The 25,217-nt window shown below is 36.0% G+C and overlaps 1 protein-coding gene across 1 annotated transcript in view; it reads right to left on the bottom strand.

Moving 5' to 3' along the window:
• Positions 1-25,217, bottom strand: part of RP1 (RP1 axonemal microtubule associated) — a 187,865-nt gene that overhangs the window by 91,867 nt on the left and 70,781 nt on the right. Inside the window, exons 20-26 of the mRNA XM_015855578.2 lie at positions 23,418-23,550; positions 22,996-23,147; positions 20,507-20,661; positions 17,980-18,038; positions 17,592-17,636; positions 16,277-16,440; positions 6,069-6,294 (exon numbers count right to left, since the gene is read on the bottom strand). Coding sequence (XP_015711064.1) covers positions 6,069-6,294; positions 16,277-16,440; positions 17,592-17,636; positions 17,980-18,038; positions 20,507-20,661; positions 22,996-23,147; positions 23,418-23,550 — 934 coding nt within the window. The remainder of the gene's footprint in view (positions 1-6,068; positions 6,295-16,276; positions 16,441-17,591; positions 17,637-17,979; positions 18,039-20,506; positions 20,662-22,995; positions 23,148-23,417; positions 23,551-25,217) is intronic.

Genomic DNA, 25,217 nt, shown 5'->3' with positions numbered 1-25,217 from the left:
TAAGAACAAGGAATCACACAACTTTAAGAATTACAGCTCTATGGACTGTTCCTCTGCAGCAGCATTTTCATTTTACTATATGCTACTGATTTAATGAAACTACATCAACAGAAAAATTAGAAGGAAAAAAAAAAAAAAAAAAAAAAGAATATAAAAAAAAGATGGAAAAAAATAGGCAAAAGAAAGAAATAAAATGTTGAAAATAGGCAACTATTGAACAGAAGCCATGAAATACTGTTTCAGCATTCAGAGAATCGCTCTTAGGCAGCTCAGTCTAATGCAGGGCACATCAGAGTGATAGAACAACCTGAAAAATGCAATAACTTTGATAAAAGATGTAAGAGGATTAATTAACACAGAATGGCTGGAAGAAATCTCAGGTAGCCCTTACTAGAAAATAAAGTGACCTTTTGGAAAGTAAGAGATTGAGATTTATAAATTCCTAAAATGGTTGATTAAGACAAGCTTAATAATCAAACAGAAAACTCTGAGACATGGATGTGTAGATGAAAAAGTAGAAAGAAGAGAAATAAATGTTTTGAGATGGAGGTGGTGAGCTTCTGAATGGTTGTACAAAAGACAGACACCAAATCAGTATAACAACCTCGCTTAAAAATGGCACGGGTGCTTAACATCAAAAGGAGTATAAGAGTTACTGAACAGTCAGTGTATAAATTCCAAATCTATAGTCTCTTAGTCTGGAAGAACACACTACTGCTACTGCTTGAGATATTATCTTGAGACCTCTGGTGTTTTGTTATTTTCCAGCTCCAGCTTCTGGCTTCTATTGATAACATTTTCATGAACATGAACTACCTGGACAAAAGTGAGAAAGAAAGGATGTCCTGTTTCTGCGGTCATGAAAAAAATGTGAACTAAGGGCACATGAGGGCAACAAAATGCAAATTAAAGAACCCTGAATCAGTGTTTCCAGTGTAGAAGATAAGGTATATTTCTAACCATTCACCAATGGCAAGAGTTAGTTTGACACCCAACCTGTAAGCACAGAATATATCTCTCATTTTCTTATGAATAAGCAATGTACAGAATTCAGTCACAAGCAACAAAATTTGTTCAGCATTAAAGACTAAATAAATATTTTGATATGTTTTGAGATGAGAAAATAATAATCATAATAGGATTGAAGAAGAATTTATTAGTAAGAATAGCAGGAAAGCTTTCATGGCAGAAATATTTGTCTTTTGACTTAGTACAGGTTACTGACCCACTGTTAGTTCTTTCCAGAGTAATTTTAATAAAGGAGTCATTAATTTAGAATTCCATTTAAGAGTAGAGGAATTTCAGGTATATAGAACTATCATGTTATTCATACATTAAATAGGTTTCCTCCACATTGCAGCTGAGCCCAATGACACCGGTGTGCTTACAAGAGCACACTAATTTGAATCAAGAAACTGAATTCCCTGGTTGGCCTACCTTATTTCTTTCTTGCTTGCTGATTTTAGAGCAAAACAATAGATTATTTTTGGATGAAACTAAACCAGAGGATACATTCCAGGAAAGGTATTAAGATGATCTAGCCAGAAACTGGCAGTCAGAATGAGCCCAAACTTATTTCCCCTTCAAAGCTCATGGTGGGACCACTGATTTCTTAGCTCACTGAGTTTTTAACACCTACTGCTTCACTGCACGAATCCAGTCCTGTCAGTGTGCCAGCACAAACAGACAAACTGGCCAAAGAACACAAAACATAGAGAGACAGTAATTGCTATACAATGTTAAAATTGTAGGACTTTTTCTATCCAGTCCTCATCTAAGACTGGTGATCCAAGACACTGCAACACAGTACTGCTCCAGGCTCCCTGGTTCCCTATGGTATTCTTGCTTTAATGAAATTATCATTTTACTTTGATTCATTTAACAGAAAGACTGAATCTCTGTCATAGGATTTTATCATTTAGTACTCGCCACCTGATCTGCAGAAATAATATTCGGCATTTTGCCATGACAGAAGGGTAAAATATGGATTGGCTCAGTATTAAGTCTAGAAGGGTACAAATTCTTAATGGCTGATAGTGTTTGTGAGGTACTGTCTTCCCCAGGAAGCACAGACTGTTTGAGGAGTTATAAATACAAAAATCCTATCAACTGAAGACTTTTCAATTACAGATTCAGAGTTTCTAATATAAGCTTTCATTTACGCGTAGTATTTAGAGCAATACTGTAAAAAACATACATGGAAAATTTTGAGTGATTTAATAGATGTAATTATCCTAAGGGTCTAGCACTGGAAATTCAAACTAGATCCTTGCACGTGAATAAGGTCTTTTCGTGTTCAGCTTCAGTACTTAGGTATATAAATGTAAAATATGTGTAGGAAAAGGGTCTGGTGTTATCTATTCATTGTAGCTGTAAGAACCATGAGTGGACTTTTCAGAAGCTGCTCATGGCAGCACAGGAGAAATGCAAATTGAAACTTTTTGTTTGAACAAAAGTTATTCTCAAGTTTTGTGGATGAGAAAATATGCCAGTGTTGTTTTCCTTTTCCTGGCATTTGAGCAGGAGGAAGAAGGGAAAAAGGTCTTTGGAGTCTCTCGCCTCAGACATTTACCCTCCCGGTCACAGTCTTGGGCTTTTGCACAACAGCTACAGCACATCTCTGGTGCTGGGTGGGGGTGTCACAGGTGGGGTAATGTATGCAATGAGCTGTCAGCTGTAATACTGCAGTGCCACAGCCTCAAATAACAGCCACAGAAATAAAGCCGTATTTCAGACATAGATTATCAAACTACCCAAGTAGACCAGTGATCAGATTTCCCTAGTCAGTTATTTAGCTTCCACCACTGTAGATCAGCTGCTTCAGAGGAAAGAAGAAAAAGAAGAAAAAGAAAACTAGCAAGCCATGTGATGCACATAAAGTGACTTAACAGAAGAAAAATTCTGAACTCTTGTCAGAATTTCATGGCCCCTGCAATTTTATCTTGAGGAGCGCAGAGAAGATAATATTCTTCAGAGCATTTCGACTTTGAAATAAGCACATTTACAAATGAGTTTTACAATAGGAAAGAGAAGCTTGGCTATTTATATAAGTAGTCAGTGCCTCCTGAATGATTAAACATGGATACAAATTTTGTAGAGATAATGCTTGAATCATTACTATTTGCTTTGGTCATCTTTTGTACTATTTGAGGCAGTCAGCACATCCTAACCTCTTTCTGTATTTGCATGCATATTTCCCTAAGTGGAAAATTAGTCTAAATCTTCTAAGCTGGATTTTTTCCTGCCTCAGCCTCAATACTTGTCTTTTGTTTCAAATCAGTACAGTATTCTTTCAGTTAGGCAAAGATTCCCATTTGAAGTTTATAGTCGCATAAACAGTAAGAAAACTCAAAAGGTCTTGCATACCCTTACATCAGAAGTTCAGCCCTATCTGAAGACAGTTAATTCTTCATATTAGGTTGTGTGTAAGGGCCATCTGCACATACACAGAGGAACGCAGGCAGTAGGACCCCAAAAAGCACCGTACTCTGGCTTCTCTCAGGCTTAGCCCATCTACACAAGCACAGGGGCACAAGTGCAGGTGAGAACCCCTATTAAGGACTCAGACAAACTGACACTCTATCTGATACCCTCTCAGGGCTGTCCCAGGACAGCCTCAGCCCAAGTGTCCCTGTGTGAAACCCATGACAATGAGTCAGTGCCAGAGCATTTTTCAGACTGCTGAGTGTTGGGTAAAATATAGGATGCAAGGATTCACTTAACAATGCTCTGTTGCCATGATGCTATAAAGCTAAGCCCAAAGTATCCCATATAAAGCTTTCAACTTATTTTCATAGAGTGACACTTAAGCTGTTTACCGAGTTCTGGATATGATGACCAAATTCCAATGCCCATAACTTGGAAAACTGTTGAACAATTTTTGGTTAGTTTGGTAAGCCAAAAACAATGTCTGGAACTGCTAGAAAAAGTGAGAGTAGGCGGATAAATAACCAAAAGAATTATGATGGAGTAGACCTTCAGGGATCATGTGGTCCAACAGCACACTCCAGACAGTTAAAGAAAAGCTCTCAGAATCTCAAAGTAGATGAGAATTTGAAGAAATTAGGGGGAAAAAATAAAATACAAGGAATCAAAAATCAGCACCATAGTTTTGGGATCTTGTAGGGTAGGTGGTAGAGTTTGGTTGGTTGAAGCAGAGAAAAAAAAAAAGATAAGGGAAAAATTACACTTTCTTCTAAGGAATAAGCTGAGTAATAACACATTAAAGAACAGTAAATTTAAGAGAGAAAAAAAAGAGTGCCTTCTGAGCTAAACTTGTATTAATTTTATTTAAAATTTTTAGTACAAGATTTTCATAGTTAAGTAAATGTACTACTACTAGAAGATACTAAATTGATTTGAAAGTACGGGACATAAATTACTAAATCATATCAGATTATCATTAAGCAATAAGTAGTATATCATTTGTTCTGCTGGAGAAAATGACTTGATGTGGTTTGCCCAGTACTTGTAAGGCAATTAACTTTTAAATGGGAAATGCAGATGGATAGTATTTCATTTGCTTGTTCTGTAGAAACTAAATAGGAAATCCTTGGGAGGACTTGCTGAGTTTACATTGATATTCAATTTAAACGTGCCTGAAATCAATAAGTAATTTGTAAACCTTACAAGTTCAAGAAATTTCTAAATCCTTTCTAATATGTCTTTGCATACAATCTTGTGGCAAATATTTTAATGAAGTTAATGTTTTTGCTAAAGCAATAAAAGAAGCAGTAATTGAATGATTAGAAAGACTAAATAAATTTGCTGTTTTAAAAGTATTCCTAGACTTTGACAGCACTGACCTGACTTTGCGCCTTTCATCATGTTGAAGTAATGGATTATATAACTTAAGTGACTTTTCCATTATTTTTCTACTGGAGCTGCATAGACTTTTATGTCACTGTAATAAACTGCATGTACTGTGGTATACACACCATAGGGCCCTGCTCATCCTGATCACTCTTTGTTTCAGAAATTTCCTATTAAAGTCACTAAATGCTCCGTAGAATAGTTATAAAAGAAGAGCAGAAGGGAAAGGTGAGCTGATGTATTTGTATCTCAGTATCTTTTGGCATCTTTAACAAGGATCAGTAGCCTTCTTTGACCTTGAAGCCCATGAAAACATTTAAACATCACCAGCCCTTACTGCCTAACCAGAGAATTATATTCCTTTAAGATTTTCCGCTTGTTAGATATTTTCCTCTGAAATGACTTTATCTCACACACTACATACATGACGATCCACTTTTATGCTGAGCCACTGAATCCTTGCAATGGTCACTACTTAATTTCAAAAACAGTTTACCTAAACGATAGCACTTATCTCTGCAAGGCTTACCACTGTTGTGGTATTTTCTACCAACTGCATTGTCATTCTGTTAATTTCAAAAGCATTCCATAAAAAAATATTGTGCTAAATGATTACACTAACTGCCTATTCCTCTGTAGAAGGCAAGGACTAGTTGAATAATAACTTTATACGATGGGCTATTTACTGCTTTGCTTGAAGAAAGCGGAGTGCAATGAAGCTGTGGATAAACTTTCAGGTCACAGAAGTGCCTCTCTGTAGCCAGCCATTTCTATTTTAATGGCTGTGACTTCAGTTTGATTTGAAAATGTGCATGTGATGATTCAGATCACTGATTCTTGGTACAGAATATATTTTGCAATGCAAGAAAGGATTATATTGAGCTTACTAAAAGGAACGTGATGCTAGATGACAGTACATACCTTAGTACACCTTAATTTCCTGCCTTATGTAAATAGGCTAGTTACTCTGAAGAGAAGCATTTGTCAGTGATTTAGGAGCACTTTAACACACCAAGAATGCTAAGAGGAGTAAGATATCCCAGCCATTGCTATTATTCTGGTGGTGAGAAGGGAGGGAATGGGGCAGGGTGATCACTTTCCATTTGTTTCAAACCAGAAAGCATCTTGTAATGGAAGGATTTGTTTCACGGTTATGCTAACTTTTCAACAATGTTCCCTGGAAGAAATATGAGAAGCTGTCATGTACTCACAGAATGAGGCTAGTGAACACATAATCTAATATACTGAGCACGTACTTGGCAAAATTTCCTTTGTAGGGTTTCTTATTGCCACTTCTCTCCATGTATCACCTTCACCCTTGTCTTCTGCAAGCCAGCACTCTATGGGCAGACAAATCTCTTCTTGAGAAAGAGGTGACAGTCTTTCAAGTCTGATTTCCTCCAGGTACCAGCTGGGATCATTACCAGTGTTGTCATGGCCAATGCGGATTTTATATAGCTGCCCAAGATCCCTGAGATTAATCTGTATCAAGAAAAAAAAAACAAACAAACAACAAAAAAAAGATTTTTTTAATTAATTCTATTATCTTTTAACAGCCCTTCTTACACTGGGCATGCAAGCTTAGTGTGCTGCTAATGTGTAACTAAAGTTATTTTCTTCAGAAAATGATGCTTTAATATACAATGAATGTGAGAGCAATCAAGCAAAAGCACATGAAGTAGTCTAAGAATAATTTAATTGATTTGATTACTGCATTATTTGAAGTGACAAAAGGGCTCAAACAATTCAGTTCCTTTTAAGATCTCTTGACAGAATCCTTTTGGTAGCGTGGTAATGAAAGCTTCTAATTCTATACAAAAATTTTAATAAACAGAAATACCTTCTGTTTACTGTAAATGCTGCAATCAATGATATATTTTACAGTCCACAGAATTATTGTGAGCAGAGCTCCATTAACTATTCCTACCACTTATCAGTCTACTGTGGCACACTTTTCCCTTTGTCTTCTGTGTTTACGAGTATTGGTGTCAGGGTTAACTGTTTCTGTAAGTGCTGACACCAGAGTGCAGCAAATTTAAACAATAAAACATGGCTATGTCACATTGAATATTGAAGCCCTAAAATAAGAACTGCTTTGTTTTGGTCTGCAGAAGTTTTTTTGAGCAGTGCTGATGGCAAGAACCTAAGCACAAAAGCAAGGTTAACTGCTCTCATTTCATTGATGTTTTTTAAAGCTCATAGAAAGTGGAAAATAATCACGGAAGGGGAAAATAAAAATTAAAAAAAAAAAAAAAAGAAGTTTATTTTGCCTATTATTTGCTACTGATTGACATTAAAAAGAAATTGGGGAGGAGCATGGGTAAAGGAAGGACACAGACAGACAAGCAGATAACAGACACCAGCATTACTCCAACAGTCAGAATAATCAAGAATGATGAATTAATTTTTATGAATTAAGTTTTGAGTTTGAAAGTTCTCTGTCTATCCTCTGGAAGGCAATATTAATGTCTGACCCAGAATGAGAGTTTCCTCTTTGATTTTGTTTTTTTAAAGCAACAGTGTAAGTCAGTGTTTTCTCTTTGGTTCATATGGTTCAGCTCAGTGAGGCTGGGGAGCACAGGGACACTAGAGATATATCCTTCACTCTTGTTGAAAAGTTTTCATGTGCAATGACACAGAGAGATGCCACTCTGACATTTCTTGCCCATGAGAATCATCACAAAAAAGATTCTTGTATTCTTAGTTAGATCATCATTTCCTTGTTTCCCTGAAATAAACCTGGCACAATTCAATCTTGTATGACAGTATCAAGACACCTGTGCTAATGCTATAAATTTAGAATAGTCACACTTATGGATAAAGTAGCAAGTCTTCCTACATTAAAATAGTATGTTAAAGGGGATCACCTTTATCATACTCAATAACGGAGTGTATATCTGTTGTAAGGAAACCATACACATTAAAAACATGCTTCTAATGCAGCAAAGTTACAAGACCAGATGAAGGCTCTCTGAAGCTAATCAAACATGTAGCCAAGATGTAGGCTAATTTGCTACAATAACCCTCTGAAGTGGGTAAGTGACTACTAAGGTTGCCTTACAACAATATATTAGAATTCTTCCCCTTTATTGAAAATTGAATGAAATGTAGTATTGGAAAAACCAGAAGTGATACTCCCATGATACTGAGGCACTGACTATTGTTTGTGTTTTTATAGGCAATTTAGTGAAAGAAAAATTGAAATCTCATGCTCATGATGAAATTCTGGCATAGCCCTTGCTGAAAGAGGAGCCTCAGAGGCATATTTGCATACAGTCTTCATTATGATGACTCTTAGCAACTCTCAAAGAGCCTCTTTTGTCTTCTGAAGCATTTAGTCATTCATTTAGCTATGAAACAAACTGAAACATTAGTGATAAAAAAAACCATGCCTATATAGATTCAGAGGGCACTGTGTGGGCCAGCTGAGAAGCGAAGCCATAAAGCTATATTTTCCTCAATTATATTAATTTTGTTTAATCTATTATGCTAGCCAACTTTTTTTTTTTTTTTTTTTTTTTTTTTTCTCTTGAGAGAAATCTAAAATGGGCTGTTGTAGATGTTTGACAAACTACTGGTACAACAGCAGAGAAGAAAGCTCACAAAAATAAGAAGATGAGTCAACTGACCAAAGGAAATAATAATAATAATAATGATTTGAGATATAAAGAGAGGGAAAAGTAAAATAACATTCATCACCATGCAAGGACTTCATGTTACTGGAGAATTAACACAGTAATCCACCAAAACTGACAGAGGGTTTACAGAAAAACCGTTACAGAACAAAAAGCCCAGTTGACAGGTACAGTTCTCCAGAAGATGCTCCTAGTTGCAGTTTGACTGCATTCACAAACTTCCTGTTTAGCATCTCTAAACATTCCTGTGTTTGTGCCTTTTCTGTAATTCCTATCTCTCTGTAGCATTGATGCTCTGAAAGAGGACACAGTGCAACTATATTAATGAAGTTATGACCATGTGCTAAGTGTGAATTTCATCCAAAATGCCAAGCCAAAAGTATGTTTGCTTGTGACTACAGGAAGGAAGAGAACAAGGCATCCTTTTCTCCTAAATTCTCAAATTATGAGATTTTTGGAATGTACACGTAAGTTCTAAGTCCTCTGAAACTTAACGTTCCATTAACATTTTCTTCACTGTGATATCCATAAAAATATTACCCTATCCATCAGTATCACGCTTATTTTTTATAGTATCAGTTTCACGTGATATTGAGATAAACCGCAGACTGTATTTAAAAGTGCCTCATTTTTAAATATAGGTATTTTAAATATAAGTAGATAAGTCACACCCATATACTAAGTGTTTACATGTAGTCAGTCAAATTGACACTGCTAATCAATACAATTGTATGCGCTGGTCACTGTTACTTATTTTTTGAACAAGCTCAAGGACAAAACTTTCTTCTTTCTGAAGGAAGTGGGAACTTTTTTTTGTAAAACATGCCTTAGCAAACTCAGCATTACTTTTTGAAACTGAGGCTGCACAAAGCTCATATTTTATAGTTTGTCCTTCAGCATAAATGAAAATCTACATTTATTAGAAAGTTCATTCTAAAGAGGATGCAAAGACTAGAGTTTATTTCCAAATAAGCTAAGCAAACAGATTTTTTAGTCTCTAGAATAAGTATGATATTTTGAGTGAAGTCAGCATGACCTATTTTCAAGTACTTGAGACGTTTATCTAAGTGAAATGTGAAGTGAGATCTTACCAAGAGACTGTTGACTGAGTCTAGTATGGAAAAGATTTGGATAAGTCAATACTTTAAGAGCAGCAACATCAAAATCCCAGTGTCTAACACAGTTGCTAAAGGCTATGTTTGACAGACAGTTATTAATTTCATGTAAGGCAATCTCATTAACAGAATTTCTGAAAAGTCATGTGCAGCATCTGGATTCCTAAAACAAAGAGGAATCGTTTACTTCTTTTGTGTAACTCCTACAGCATCTGCATGTAATGGAGGAATCTTTGGAAGTAGGAAATGTTTTTACTCTGCAAGCATGCAGCTGGTAAGTGTTTCCAAAAATATGAAAACTGATTTACCAAGAAGGTACCCATGCTCTATGAATGGTTTTTACATTTCTGGCTGTCTGAATGCAGCCTATTCATGAATCACAGTCAATGAACTTGTCAGTTATGCATTAACTCAGGAATCAGAATACATCACAGCTGCCAAAATGGAAGCATAATGATCTTATTTAAAAATAATAATAATAATAATAATAATAATAATAATAATAATAATAATAATAATAATAATAATAATAATAAAGCTGTATAGACATCTAAGGAGTAGGACTAAATAATTACATTAAAACTGTGGGGGAAAAAAATCATTTCTTTCTCAGTGCTGTTTCTCAATGCCTGCTCCTATATTTATGGCATTAAGGTATCAGTTCTTGAAAACAAGCACAAAATCCCCATATTAGGAGGATGTAGATACTTGCATAGCTGAGGTTTCTCCGAGAGGATGGCACTTTTCCAGGTTAGCCCAGATATGTTTTACTGGATGTGAAGCTTTCCAAAATGGGAATCAAAACACTGCCTATCAGAAGGTATGAACTGAAATACAACTTAGCATTGTCTGTAAAAAAATGCTCAAGCAATGTCTCGCCACGTAAATAAACTTAAGCTCCACTTAGCCTTCAGTATGAAGGTTCATGCTAAAAGAACAATGATGTGGTTAGACAAGAGCACCTTATGCATGAAGAGCTGATGCAGCAGAAAGAATAACAGTGGTGGACACATAACAGTGCTTCTAACAGTCCGAAGATACATGGGATTCATTTAAAAAAAGCTACATACAGAGCAGTCACTTCAATCCAAAACCTCAGACTAGGACTGGATTTCTGGTTTACCCTCCTTCTGACTGTTGATTCTATAACAACCTAGTAGACCATCAACTGACCTCTGCAATATATGCCTGTCATTTCCTGTTGGATTTACAGCAATATTTATCCCTCAGATCTGAATATTACCTATAACAGATGGATACAGTAACTACTGAAAACCATAGGTTATTGTGAGCATATCAGACTTTAACTTTCTGCATTTCATTCCTAGGGAGTAAAGGATTTTTTTATCCCATTTTAAAGAAGGTCAATAACCTCCTGTGCTGCAGAAGGAAGAGCACAGCAAGCAGAATGAGGGGGATGGTCCTTACCACCCCTTTATCCCTGATGACACAAATCTGAGTACCACATCTAATTCTGGGCCTCGCAGTACAACTGAAGAGTCCAGTGAAAGGACATGAAGATGACAAAGGGACTGAAGCATCTCTTCTATGAGGAAAGGCTTGGGTTGTTCAGCTTGGAGAAGGCTCATAGTCATCTCATCGATGTCTATAAATCATAGAATAGAATCCTTAAAGCTGGAAGGGACCTGGTCCCTTCCCTACTATGGGGAACTGGTCCAACTCCCCTACTATGAACAGGGAGACTTACAGATACATCATGTTGCTCAGAGCCTGATCCAGCCTGGCCTTGAATGTCTCCACGAACAGGACTTCCCTTGGGCAACCTGTTCCAGTGCCTAAGCACCCTCACTGTAAAAGACTTCTTTCTTATACCCAACCTAAATCTATCCTCTTTTAGTTTGAAATCATTTTCTCTTGTTCTGTCACTACTAATTCTGCTAAAGAGTCTGTCCCCTTTTTTCTTTTAGCTCTCCTTTGGATACTTTAAACACCTGAAAGGAAATTACAAAGAGGACAGAGCCAGGATCTTCTCAGTGATAACCAGGACAAAAGGCAATGGAAACAAGCTGAAATGACAATTTAAGTGTTGAAATAAAATAAAATAAAATTCCATTTAAACAGATGGTGAAAAAAATGTATGAGTGGTCAAATCCTGGAACAGATTGTCCAGAGAGGTTGTAGAGACATCTCTGTCTTGGGAAATAATAAAAATTGGAACAAAAAACGACTCCAGCTAATCCTCCTTTCAACAGGAGTGTTAGACTTTATAACCCAAACTCTGCAATTCAGCAGCACTCAGTGTAGTGGGCATCACCTGACTGATATCATTGTCTCCAAGGTTAGAACCAGATGTGATAACACTTGTACTGAAAAATCCCCATAATGCACAGCATTATTCATTTTCAGAGTAGACAAAATAATGAAAGGCTGTCAAGGAGCTAGTCATATCAAGCATAGGCCATCATAAACTTTACTGTATTTTGTTTTAATGCAAGACACTTTGATCTCACTTTGTCTAGCATAAGAACCGCACCTTCAAAAGAGCATATTCTCTTTTACAAAGTTATGACAAGTTCAAACAAAAAAAAAAAACATAGTTGTAAGAGCATGCATGAATATTATTCATATTTTCATGCCTGAAAAGTGTTCAGATAGTGACATAATAGGAGACACAAGAATATGAATAGACTAGAAAATGGCTTAGGGGAAGGGAAGGCAGAAGTGTGGATGAGTGAAGGTAGAATTGACCAGGGAAAGTGAGGGCTGATCTTAACAGGGAGACCCTTAGAAATGGACACCAATGTCACAAAATCACAGCTACAACTGACTGAAGCTGACAAGGGGAGCAGCATAAAATGAGAGAGAGGAGACACTCAAAATGTAGGGTCCTTTAATGTTTTCATCTTCTGCTGTCCAGAAGTAAAAAAAAAAAAAAGAAATTTTATAGGCATATGGCTGAAAGATTTAAACTGAAATTGACTAACAGGACATAAAGTTCTCTCACGAAACCACCTCAAAAGGGGATAATATATATTCCTATATAAATATACACATCATACTGTGGTACCCCTTATTGCAGAATTAATGAAGAAGCAACAACATGTTAACTCATTCTCATTTCCTGAAGATGAGTTGATTTTATCTCCTATGTTGTTTGTGAGCTCTTTAAAGTCCTTTTTAGTTGTTTTCTTAGAAACAGATAAATTTTGCTTTGTACACAGCATGTAGATGATAGAGATGCTTCCCCCTTTTATCTCAGTACAGAACATGGTTCATGTTGTTATCATGTAGATTTAGTAGAGAGATGAATAGTTTCAAGTGGAGTTAAGGCCAGCAATATGTCTCTTTTATGTGCCTTAAGCAAATCTTTCTGAAGCGTGGGTTTCTCCGAGTTTTATTCAACTGTTTTGGACCAAAATGGCCATGATGGCAAACAGGGACAGCTGGAAAAAACCAGGATGCAAGCTATGCAGGACTAGGGGAAATGGTTTTAAGTTAAAAGAGAGAAGATTTAGGTTGGATGTTAGGGGGAAATTCTTCACTAGGAGAGTGGATAGGCCCTGGAACAGGCTGCCCAGGGAGGTTGTGGATGCCTCATACTTGGAGGTGTTCAAGACCAGGTTGGACAGGGCCCTGGGCAACCTGATCTAGTAAAGGTGTATGTTTAGTGGCCCTGCTAGGCAGGTGGGTTGGAACTACATGATCCTTGAGGTCCCTTCCAATCCAGGTCATTCTGTGATTCTGTGATATGCCTGAGTTCTAGGCACTGGCAGTCCCATGGTTAAGAGATCGAATAGCCACATTAGTGCTTGCAGTTGCTTTTTACTATCTTTCCATTTGGGAACAATTCTCACTGAGCTCTTTACGGTCCCTTTTATTTCAACAATGAGAAGAAAAGCATGAAAATGGATTTGTTTCAACCTATTTTATAATATTTGGTTTTCTCTGCACTGCTTCTTATTTTACTTTAGACATCTCTTTTCTGATTGATGAAACATTGAATATGGATATAAGGTACAGGAATGAATGAAAGACATGATTTAAACATCAGATCCTTGCAATCCAAAGGAAGGGAATTCTTCTCTATGAAAGTAATAAAAATTGAGACATTGAAAGCTGGCTTTTGTGGAAGATAATAGGCTTACAAGCTTCTGCTTAGTTCTCTCTGGGACAAAGAAGGGAATGTGTGGCCTAACCACACGTTAGACTTAAAACATGGGAAAAGTATTTCTTTATCATACTGGGTGTACAGTCATAAAAGATAATTCACCGTGCTTCAAAGAACGATGACGCAGAATGCACAGATCTGGAAAATGTAATTTACAGTATAATTAAAGCTTCAGTGACCAGAGCAACTTAACATACTGTAAAAATCAGTATTTTTTAAATACCAAGAAATGCACTGGAAACAGATCACAGTTCTGATAGATGCTGCAACTTACAGTAGAATGAAGTCCCTCTGTTGGAGGAGGAATGACTCCCAACAGAAAAATTATTCCCTAAAAATTATGCCTCAAACGTAACAGAAGCAGAAAACCTTAGCTTCGAAGTAGATTCTTTCAACATGCAGGAACAGTTATTGAGCAGAAGGGAAAACCCATCAAATTTAAATTCCTTTTCTTTCCCCTCTCCATATTGTTCATTTGTGACTTTCCCATCTGTTTGGAAAATCCCTAAGCCACGAGAACAAATATAGGGCAGTTTACATGGAACTATCTCGACAGAACCTAGAACCCAGGGCTCCAATTACAAACAAGAACCCTCCCCATTTAAATTACTTTCAGCAGAGGTCATATGCTACAATCATACAGAAATCTCTAAGGGCAATAGTGTTATATCCTACTTGTGCTGCAGTGGAGGTGAAGCAGTTTTTAAGATAACTTACTCAAACAGCAAGTAGAGGTAAATGTACCTAATCAAGTTACATTTTATTTATACAGTAATGCAAGCAACATGAAGATCAGGTTCTAGATGAGTAACACAACCTCAGGAGTATATAGAGAAATACACTTGGATTTACTCAACTTTTAGCAATTCTTTTCTCATGATTTTTTAGATTACTGAATATTCATGACTTCTAGGAAATCCAGCTGCTCTGCAGTTTACTGTTCTTCCTATGCAACTGCTACTATTGATTATTTGTTAGGGTTGCTCCAGTGAAGTTTTGTCTGCTTTCTAGAGCTGTATTCAGAGCAGCAAATCAGCAGTGAAGAAGCAGGAGGCATGGAGCATCAAGCAGAAAATATTTTACTGTACTCTCTGCTCAGCCTTTCTGCAGAAGAAGGGGAAGTTATGGTGGAAACAGAAACAGGAGAGAGGTCATCTCCACAAATACTGTGACAGCAATACGAAGATCATTTCTAAAGTGAAAGTGAAATGTATAGAATCACCTCACTAGGACTCGAAAATATATCGGCTCCTGTGGGTACTATGAGGATAATATCAGAAAGGCAGGCACTTTCTTCACCATAAGAAGTGGTTTTCCTTTTCTCAGCCAACAATCCCTACATAGAAATAACTGTGCTGTAGACACAGGATCCAGGAGAAGGAGAGTTCAAGCAGCTGCTGCGCCTCTTCCTGGCATTAGATCTCATGTGTTTGGTTTCTCCCCATTCACTTCTAACTGTCTCCCTAATCTTCTGCAAAATGATAATGAAAGATAGACAGTTCCTCTCAAATGTATTTGGCATGTGCTTCATCACATATCAAATACTTCCAAGAAGTTATATATGGGAAGATAGATTTCATAAGAAAAACCCCTGACCTCAGAAAGTGGCACTGCTGCCAAATGAACATCCACAGAAATATTTCTCATGGCAAATGAACACTGATTATACTTCCCTGTTTTGATATCAGATATTCTTAACCAATCATTACCCAGAAACTTTAACCAAGTCATTGGCAACTTAAATAAATTTAAGGGAAAGGCCACCTTTAACTTCCCTCTGCCAGAGCTTACATATTTACGCTTCAGACTCACAAACAAAAATAAAACAGGTCTGAAAAACTTCTTGTCACATCTGTCACTGAATCTCTGTCTGTTTATGCATACATTATTTTCACCCTAAATAACATATTACAGATTTAACAAGTGCAGGAGGCAGTGTTCTAAGGAAATACTAGAACTAGAGGAACTATTTGAAACTTAGAAAATCCCTAGAAAATTTCACATTTCTGAAGCATCTCTCAGAGTTGCAATCCTTTAATTTTTCTTTCAGAAGTAGGACATCTGTAGTCTAAATTACTTGAGTTAACCAATCAAGTAGGACTTGATGCTAATGTCTACCATCCTCTACTTCCTTCTTGTCTGATTCAACGAAAGGTTCTCATGACAGTGCATGGGTAGGAACCGGAAGAAATCTAAAGAGGAATTTACAACAGCAGATGCTTCCAAGAGTGGATATGCAATACAAGCAATAACTAGGACTATCTTTCTATTTCAGTGCAAAGAACAAGCAAATAAATTTCTTTCTGTCTCTGCAAATCAACAGCATTTTGTTAAAAGTAGAACATCAAGCAGATGCAAGTATTAAACATTCTGAGAGATGCATGTCTGCTCGAAGCAGTTTTGAATACATTTTCTGATTCAAATCTCACTATCATAAAAGTCCACCACTCTCTTAGAAATGCTAAATGATCCTTTTATATACATATTTCTTTGAGTCCCTTCAGTTATCGTTATTATCCAGTTTTGAGGAGAGCTGTTTTGCATGTTTTGAATTCTCCAGCGTCTGTGTCAAAACCATACTGTACCTTAAATATATCTTCACTGTTGGGATTAAACAGCTGGTGTTTCCCAGATCCCAAAATAATAGGGCCAGAAGCTTTGTTTTCTCCATAAGCATAAAGGGATACTGTTGCTGTTGTGCCAGCTGCTTCAAAATCCCCAGTGACTACAGTAATCTTCCAGTCTCCTTCTGTAAAGTGGAAAAGTAAAATCAAAATACATCTATAACTGTTACTGATATGAAGTTACTCAGATTACATAAAATAATATTTTAGCCCAAGAACTATAACTAATGTACATCTAAAAAGTTATGAGGCTGGGAGTGATAATTGGAGGCTGGATAAATTCTGCATCGTTCAAACTCAAATAAGGGGTGCAACCTTAGTGTGTTGCCAGTCTCCTCAGTCTTTAAAGCTGGAATTACGAACACAGTGGCTGGCAAAGATTTCTAGCAGCATCCCGCCACAAAAAATGCTCATGCTCCAGAATTTGGTTTGTGACAAAAATATATAAATAAGAAATGCAAAAAGAAAACCAATCAAAGTAATTTATTGCATACAGTTCCTTTTTATTTTATATACATGTCCCATCAAGAGCTCTGTTTTCTTGGATTGAGCCAAGACATTGAGACTGGCATGAAATAAATGATTTTGGAGAAAATTCTTAACAAGAGGAGGATTCTAAAACATAATTTTATATAAAGCTTCCCTGATATTGAAATTGCTTCTTTGCCCCCAGAAGATGCACACAAGTTATGCAAATATCTGAAAGGAAGTTAATATAAATCTACTTTTAAAAAGAATCATTCATTATTGGAAAATGCATCTCTGCATTTGAAAATCTGGGTCTGGATGATCTTTGCACATCTTCGATTTCAGCTGTTGCTTGTCTGAAACAAGTGCCACTTAGCGACATAAATTAATCCTGTGCAAGGCAAACAACAAATGAAATAAAAACCCACAGTCATCTTATAAAGAAATGCCACAATCTACACTGTGGTTTTATTAATAAAAAGATGTCTGGTAAAACCTGCATGAATTAAATCTGCTGCCTGACAGACATATCTATCTTGGGCAAACCCCATTATCTGTTAGCAATTTGCCTCATGAAGACTGAGCTGAAGCAATGAACTTTAATCTGTTTTCCAAATTTTTGAGGTGTGGCTCAACCCTTAAGAAAAACAAAGTGATTTATTATTTAAATTAAAATACAAAGTTCAGAGTTTACCAAAATATTTAAATAGAGAACTGTAATTAATGTTTTAAAAGAAACTGCAAGAAACACATAAAGCAGTTAGTTCTGAAACAGAAATACTCAATATTAAAGCCAGAAGACTTTTACCGTTAGCTTCTTCTTGCCTTTTCAGGTATTGAGTTGTTTGAAATTCTGCCAAAAAAATCCAACAAAAATGCAGTTGATAAAGGGCCTATCCTTCAATATTAAATAAAAGGTTTGAAAGAAGAAAAGAAACAGACATTCTGTGATTCTAACCTTTGTGCCAATAAGAGAATTTTCCATCTCAGTCATTCCCTCATTATATCCTCAAGTAATCCTTATACCCATCACGCAATGCAAATACAAACCGTACTCTCTTAAAAATACCAAAATGAAGCAGCAAAAATGGTTAACCCTGATACATGATGTATAAACTCAGCCTAAATTTCTTCTGAGTAAAAACAGTACAACTTACTTATTGATCATGCTTCCATAGAATAATGTTAAAACTTACCCTGAGGGTACAGCTCAATTTCTGAATGAATTACACCTTGAGACATAAATGGAAGCCATCTGAAAATAAGAGGAAAAAAAAGAAAAAAAAGCAAGTAGGAATAAGATTTTTCTCCTTTACAAGACAATATAATTCAATTATCAGCATCTTACTTTTGTAATAAATATATATGTGACAGCAAATACAAAAACATTAGGATTTTCTTTTATAGATGTTAAAGTGGAAAGTAAGTTTTTGACTCAACAACTGAAATTATACTTCTCCATATATAAGAGCTGTGTAAGAATAAATATACCCATGTGGCACAACCATATTTATTTGTAAAGATAAAATGGGGCAGAAAAAGAGCTCAAAAACAATTCTGCAAACTAAGTGCCACTTATAACTTGTGTGTATCTAGCACACTATTTCTTAAGTTCAAAACTTGTTCTTAAAAACAGATGGAATCAAATTTTGTGCTTCCTTGTTCTCCCTAACAGCTGAGGACTGATAGATGAGTTTGAAGTATGGATGAAGGTAAATGTTACCTAGGCTTCTTAGCTGTGTTACACAAGGTTATGATTACTTTGAAAACTTTCTATTTGGAATGTGTTATGAACTCCTGCAGTTTCCTCCTGCTTCATAATCAAAGAAACAAGCAAAAAAACTTCCTTTTTCTACAGAACAAAAATATATTCATTAAGCTTCTGGGCTTGCTGGGTTTTATTTGCTTTTATTTGGTCCACTCCCAAGGGCTCTCCAGGAATGACCTAAATTATAGAGTCTTCTATGAAGCCTGTCTGCAATTCAGCATAACTGCATAACCTGAAGAGAATGAGTATAGAGAGGCCAAGAGGAAATGGAGCTGCCCCCAGCATGAGGAAGAGCAGCATAATTCATTCCACAGTAGGAACCTCACAGCCACATGAATCTCAGTAGATTATAAAGAAGATACAAAACTGTGTATGTATTGTCCCTCATTTCCCTAAACAGTGACAAAATGCCATTCAGCACATGATTGTTCGTCTCTTCTGCAGAAGCTCCCCTTACCTAGCCCTCAGGCTCTGTGCAGTTCTATTGCTTATCAGGTGGTCTACGTGCATCAAAGGTGCAAAGCAAAATTTGCCTTTTCAAGAGCTGCTGAGAAGTGGTTCAGTCACAAGTGTGAAATTTCTGAAGCCTTGTCTATCCCCAGACAGTGTCAGACTTCTGACCCTGGATGCTCCTCCTGCCCTTTCCCACTGCCCCTACCTGACAAGTTTGCACCAACAAACAGCATGAAACTGACACAGGAACAAAGAGATGTCTGCCACTGCAAGAACAGACTCAAAAAAATAATAATAATAACCAGAGGCAGCTGTGACACCCTCAGGAAAGGGATCGTTGCAATGCTTGGCCAATGTTCCAGCAATTTTATTTCCAGGAAAAAAAGAAAAAGAAATAGAATCCTTAGAACAGAGTGGAATTATCACTATTTTCTAAAGGCTTCTTTTGCTAATGAATAAAATCCAAAAAAAAAAATTTAAATCAATCCTATTATGTTTATTGCTTTTTGGCTGCTTTCTCTACATGTTTATTAATTTCCTCCTTTCTAGCTTCCACAAAAGAAACTTCTCAGATTAAAATTGCTTGTTAATTAAAACTGTACAAAAATATTTCTCTGTATTATTGTATCACAACTAATACTTTCGATGCTTAGAAATGCTGGATGAAGGAAACAGGAACACATAGCTTAAATCACATAACTATTTCATGGAATTCTGTAAATCTTTCAGGTTCCTTATTTTTTACTTGAAAATGGGCTGATCTGCATAAGTAGACCCTAAGAAATAATTTTTTGTCTTACTAGACAACAGCTTATCCATACCACTTCTGCAACAACCTGAGCGCAGATATGATGCATCAGAGAGATTTTCAAAACACAAAGCTGTTCCCCTCCTTGAAAAGAGCAAAGTATTTCAGTTTTAAAACTGGGCCCCACTGCTTTATTTTAATCCTTTTTCAGAGGTAGAGCTTCCTCGTTGGAAAGCTGTGAATGAAATTTTTTCTCTCTCTGCCACTGAATAATTTTTACTGATCAACATCTAGCATGGTAATTATTGCAGAATTAATACAGCAAAGTGCCTTGGCATGCATTGTTCCTAGGCCATGCTACCCACACAAGGACAGATGTTACACTGAGCTGAGAATGAATCCTACTTCTGGATTTCAGTTCTTTTTTTCTTTCCTATTTAGAAATATATTTCAGTTTAAAATGTGTTCTGAATATGTAAGACACACTTATAGCACTGATTCTTGTATGATGAGGTACACTATATAATCTAGTAATTATATCTCACTGTAATAATTTAATCTTATGAATTCAAGCAGTTTACTCTGTAGCATTTTGTGGATTTTATAAAACCACAAATTAGTCCAAATCTGTCTTTTCCTAGAGAATGAAAAAAAATCATATCCAGTATTTCCAATTGGCAAAATATTGTTATTAAAAATGATTGACATCCTCAGGAATCTATCCTATACTTAAGATAATTCTTGTAAAAATTACCTTTCACAATTGAAAACATATTCTGAGTGGTTCTCATCTTCTCTGACAATGACTTTATCACAATACCAATAAGGAGACCTTGAATTAGCCTCGCAGCGCAACAGCACCTTCTGCAGCTTTCCAAGAGATACAGCTTTCACTTCAAAAGCATTGACCTAGGGGACAGAGGAGAAGAGAGCACTCCATAATTTGCCAGGATTAAAACAACCTGTAGCCCTATCCGACTCTTACAATGGCTCAATGGTTTTACATGCAGCTGGACTGCATCAAAGGTGTTGTATTGAAAAGGTAATTGTTTTTTGGTTATCTATGAGACCAAATGAGAAAATACAACTAAAAATCAGAATGCAATAGTAATTCCGAATAAACTGTGGGGATTTTTTTATCCACCATCCAGAATATTGCCCACAGCTCTGCACTATTATCACAGTACATCACAGCTTACAATTCTTGAGGTAAGAACCACTTCAGGCAATTATTTCCCTTGGTAATGCTTATTTAAAATACAAACATTTTTATCCTCTGCTCTTTCTGGTCTCATCTCTGCAATTTACATTCTATTTTGCTCAAAGAAACTGAAATGTGATATACCACTTTGCTCTTGTTAATCCCTTAGACTTGTGCTTACAGTTGACAAAGGTTGTTATAATAAGAGCATGAAGCTGAGCAGGTGAAAGGTTCTGGTTGGTAATTTCTGTCACAATAAACAGCATATGGCTTTGTCTCTCAAAATGCAACTGTCCAAATCACACTTCTCAGTAAAAGGAATGAACTACACCAGAAAATTCATATTGTTCTTAGTCCTTGGCAGATGGCAGAATTAAGACTGTGCATCTTCACTTCTCCCTTGTGTATCTGTAATATATGATCACAAGCCATACTTTCTGAAGGATCCCTGCCTCAAATTGTACAAAGGCAGAGCTGCAGCTTTTCAATACTTCTTTTTATCTTCATTATCTTTATGGCTCTATGCATTATTTACAGCTATCACCAAAGAGTCCACTGAAGCAGAACTGATTTCCCTAGTGACTTACTTATAGTACCTAGGTGTTTTCTGCTAACACTGGCATCTATTTTTTCCATAAAACATCTGTGTAAGATTTTGTTTTACCTACAGAGTAAAAACATAGATATTATTGCCAAAAGCTGTCAAATATTCAAATTAGTTTGGGTGCTCAACTGAGAAACAGAGGGGTTAATTTATCACTATATTTAGCATTTCAAAGAGCCTGCTATGTGCAGAGCAGAATGCTCTTTAACCTCCGTTGTAGCTGTAGCTGCACTAAAAATTTTAACTGGTTGTGCAGCAAAGCAGATGAATACAGGAAGTGGGCATTAAGGAAAGGTTTACTTTATTCTCTATGATATTGGGCAATTACCTGTGGTAGGGATTAAAACATGTTGTTCAAGTCAGCATTGTGTCATCTTGGCCACAAAATTATATACCCCAGGCACAGCTCTACCTCCCCTCCTTCAATCCACTCCCTTACCCACCCATTTCTATAATATTCAGCACTTTGAACAGCCCCTCAACCCCTCAACATATTAAAAAAATGGGGAATTTACTATCAAATCAGCTAGTATAATCCCTAGACAACTCCACTTAAATTCTGAACTTCATTGTGGATATAACATGTTAGTAATGCCATTTAAGAAAAAAACATTCTAAAATAGTATAGATATCTCTGAAGTTTCCTGACGAGCTATTGCTGTGCTTAACATTTTATGTACTGCTTTCCTCTCCTATAAGTGTTCCACTAAGCGCTTGATACCATGAGTTAGACATTCAAGTGAAGAACCAAGTTTCTTTCTTAGGAGGCCAAAAGAAGTCTAATGAAAGAGCTAAGATTAAACTCGTAAGTTCCTCACATTCAAACATACTCTGCTACAGAAATTCAGACAACAGGTATTTTACTTATGGAGAAGATCACCTGCAACTGAAAGATGAAATTACTTCAAATCTGCCTTGAATTAATCTCAGTGTTATACTATCATGGGCTAAAAGAAACAGCCGCCAGATCTACTAAGAACTGAAATCATGGAGTGATTTCTGCATGCTCATTTTTTTTCTAGCTGTAACTCACTATACCTTGATAGAACGTGTTTTGTGTTCACAGGCACATCAGCTGGAATTCATCATTTAATTTTTCTTCCCCTTTCCCTGACCATGTTTTTAGTCATTCTAATCACTCCTAGATTTGTAAAATTGATTTTGCTTATCTATTAGGTCTTATTTTGCTAAACCCTTGTGATCTGACACTGATGGCAGTATTCAAGAGGTGTCTGGATGAGCAGCTACAAGATATGGGTTTAGTGGTTTGTGGTAGCCACTCGTCATGATTGGAGGACCGTTGGACTTGGTGATCTAGGTCCTTTCCAACCTTGTGATAATATGATTCAATGATCTTTTCTTTATTAGGAACCATTTAAGATTAATAAGACTGACTTAATTATATGTATATAGCTGAAAAAAATTGTTTCAGACTTACCTGTCCTTTCAAAAATTTCACTGGGATACCAGACTTCTGCAGAAGTCTTAGACCAGAGTCTCCTCTTTCTCCATAGATACATAGATAAACTGCAGAATCTGTGCCAGCTTGTTCCAAGTCACCCGTGTAGACATAAACACGATATAAAATAACTTCAAAATTAACCAAAAGAAAAAATATGTTAAGTGTGATCACAATTCATTTTACTCACCATTCCAGCTTAATGGAAGCAATACTGGTAAGTATGATTTTTAATTACTTTACTGGAATATATTTTCCAGAACTCAATCTATTTGTTTCCCAGGTTGCTAAGACCACATCTATGGACATATAGCAGATGGAATACAATTCAGATGACAGTAATACCAAAAAACAAGTAACCAATACATACATAACGGTGTAACTGTGATATACACACGTACTTGGATAAATAGGTTTTCCAGCTTCCACTAATGGAAGTTCACAGACAAAATCTCTATCATTATCACTCTTTGACAACCATGTGTTTGCTGGAAAATTCAGTGTTTTCTTACTCATCAGGTGTTGCAGTGTCACCTAGGGAAGAAACAGATTAACTATGACTCAGTTCACTCTTTCCAGTGTTTTGCTTCCCCACTGCAAAATGTATTTTTTGATATATTTTCTTCTATCTCAGAAAATAAATTAAAACATGATCAGTAAATACGACATGCAAAATTGCAGTATGAAAACATTTTTTATTTTAGCTACCACTTTGCTACTTTACTCATCACTAGGGAGGATCTGGATTCAAATCTGTCGTATCTCAAAAGAAATTGCCAGATTATATTCTTGGACTTTAAAGTCAACTCATTATAGCAGCAAAAAAGCTGTAAATAAAACTTTAAAATTGTAAATACTTTTTTTTTCTTTTTTTTTCTTTTTTTTTTGCCATAAGGAATGTCAGTTATTGTTAATTTCTATCAGTGAGCCCCCTTTACGTGTAACACTGTCTTGAGTATTTCTAATAGCAAGTTTAAGGCAGACAAAAAAATTAGCGCCATATAAAAATGAAAATGGAAGTCACCACCTATTCTCTCTTTAGCAAAGCACAGAAAGATATGTTGAAATATTAAATCAATTCACATTGTATGTGCCTTTTACAGTAGAACAGGAAAAAAAAAAAAATCAGAATACCAGCACCCTCTGTATTCCTGGGAAAAATTTAAATTCTCCAGTTATTATCCACAGTACATTGTAATAGCTGTCTTACTTAGCTCCTATAACTAAAGCAGTTTTTCTTTTATGGGAGTAGTTTCTGTTGTTATTAGTAGCACTGCAGTATTCCATTGGCCTTCATGAGCAAAAGGAAATCAGGAGCAGAAAACTGGCTCTGCAGTTCTCTTTTTAACATGGATATAATATATGCAAGCTTTCTGAACAGTTATGAAAATAAGTATTCACATTCACATTCCAATACTTAAGAAAACAGGACAATGTATACCTTTCTCTCATTTTTCCAATAAAACATTGCGTAAAAGAAACAATTCTTTTAATCCAAAGCATGTATTTATTTTAACAAGAAATATTTCTGCAGCAGATTCATAATCTCTAATGTTTTTTGGCAGAGCTCCCCCTGCTGATTTGTGACAATAGCTAATATTAACTGCATGGTCAGATAACACAGTTTACAACACAATTTATTTCATCTTGCATAAATAATGCCAGCATTACCCTATGAAATTTAAACCAAGATGTTAAATAAATATGCTGTAACCACCAGGATGGAAATTCAGATTCCTGCAATCTTTTTCGCAACTGAAATATTTACACTTACATAGTTTTGGTATGGTTAATAGGTGTTGATGAATGTCAGACTCATTACTATGTAATACAGGCTTTCTTTATCAGTCCTTTTATTATTATTATTATTTATTTATTTATTTAAGATTAATGAAAAGCCAAAGAATAAGATTAGGTCTTTTACAGACTCAAAATAAGAAACAGGAGACAAATATTTATCCGTAATTATGACAGACATCCTGCATGGAGGTCAGTGTTTTCAAGAATTAGTTTTAATTTAATCTGACAAATGTTCCTATCACGGGAACAGGAGAGCTAGAATAGAAGCAGAAAAGAAGAAATAATTCTGAATTTAAAATGGCAGTTTATTTTTCCTTGAAAATAATTGTGAATTACATTTGCACAAATCATAACAAGTCTATACTTAAACTTTGGTCACTCTTTGCATACATTTGTCCTGA

Source organism: Coturnix japonica, chromosome 2, assembly GCF_001577835.2.
Source record: "Coturnix japonica isolate 7356 chromosome 2, Coturnix japonica 2.1, whole genome shotgun sequence".
NCBI lineage: Eukaryota > Metazoa > Chordata > Aves > Galliformes > Phasianidae > Coturnix > Coturnix japonica.
The sequence above is the reverse complement of the archived record's forward strand: the minus strand, read 5'-3'. Positions and strand labels throughout refer to the sequence as shown.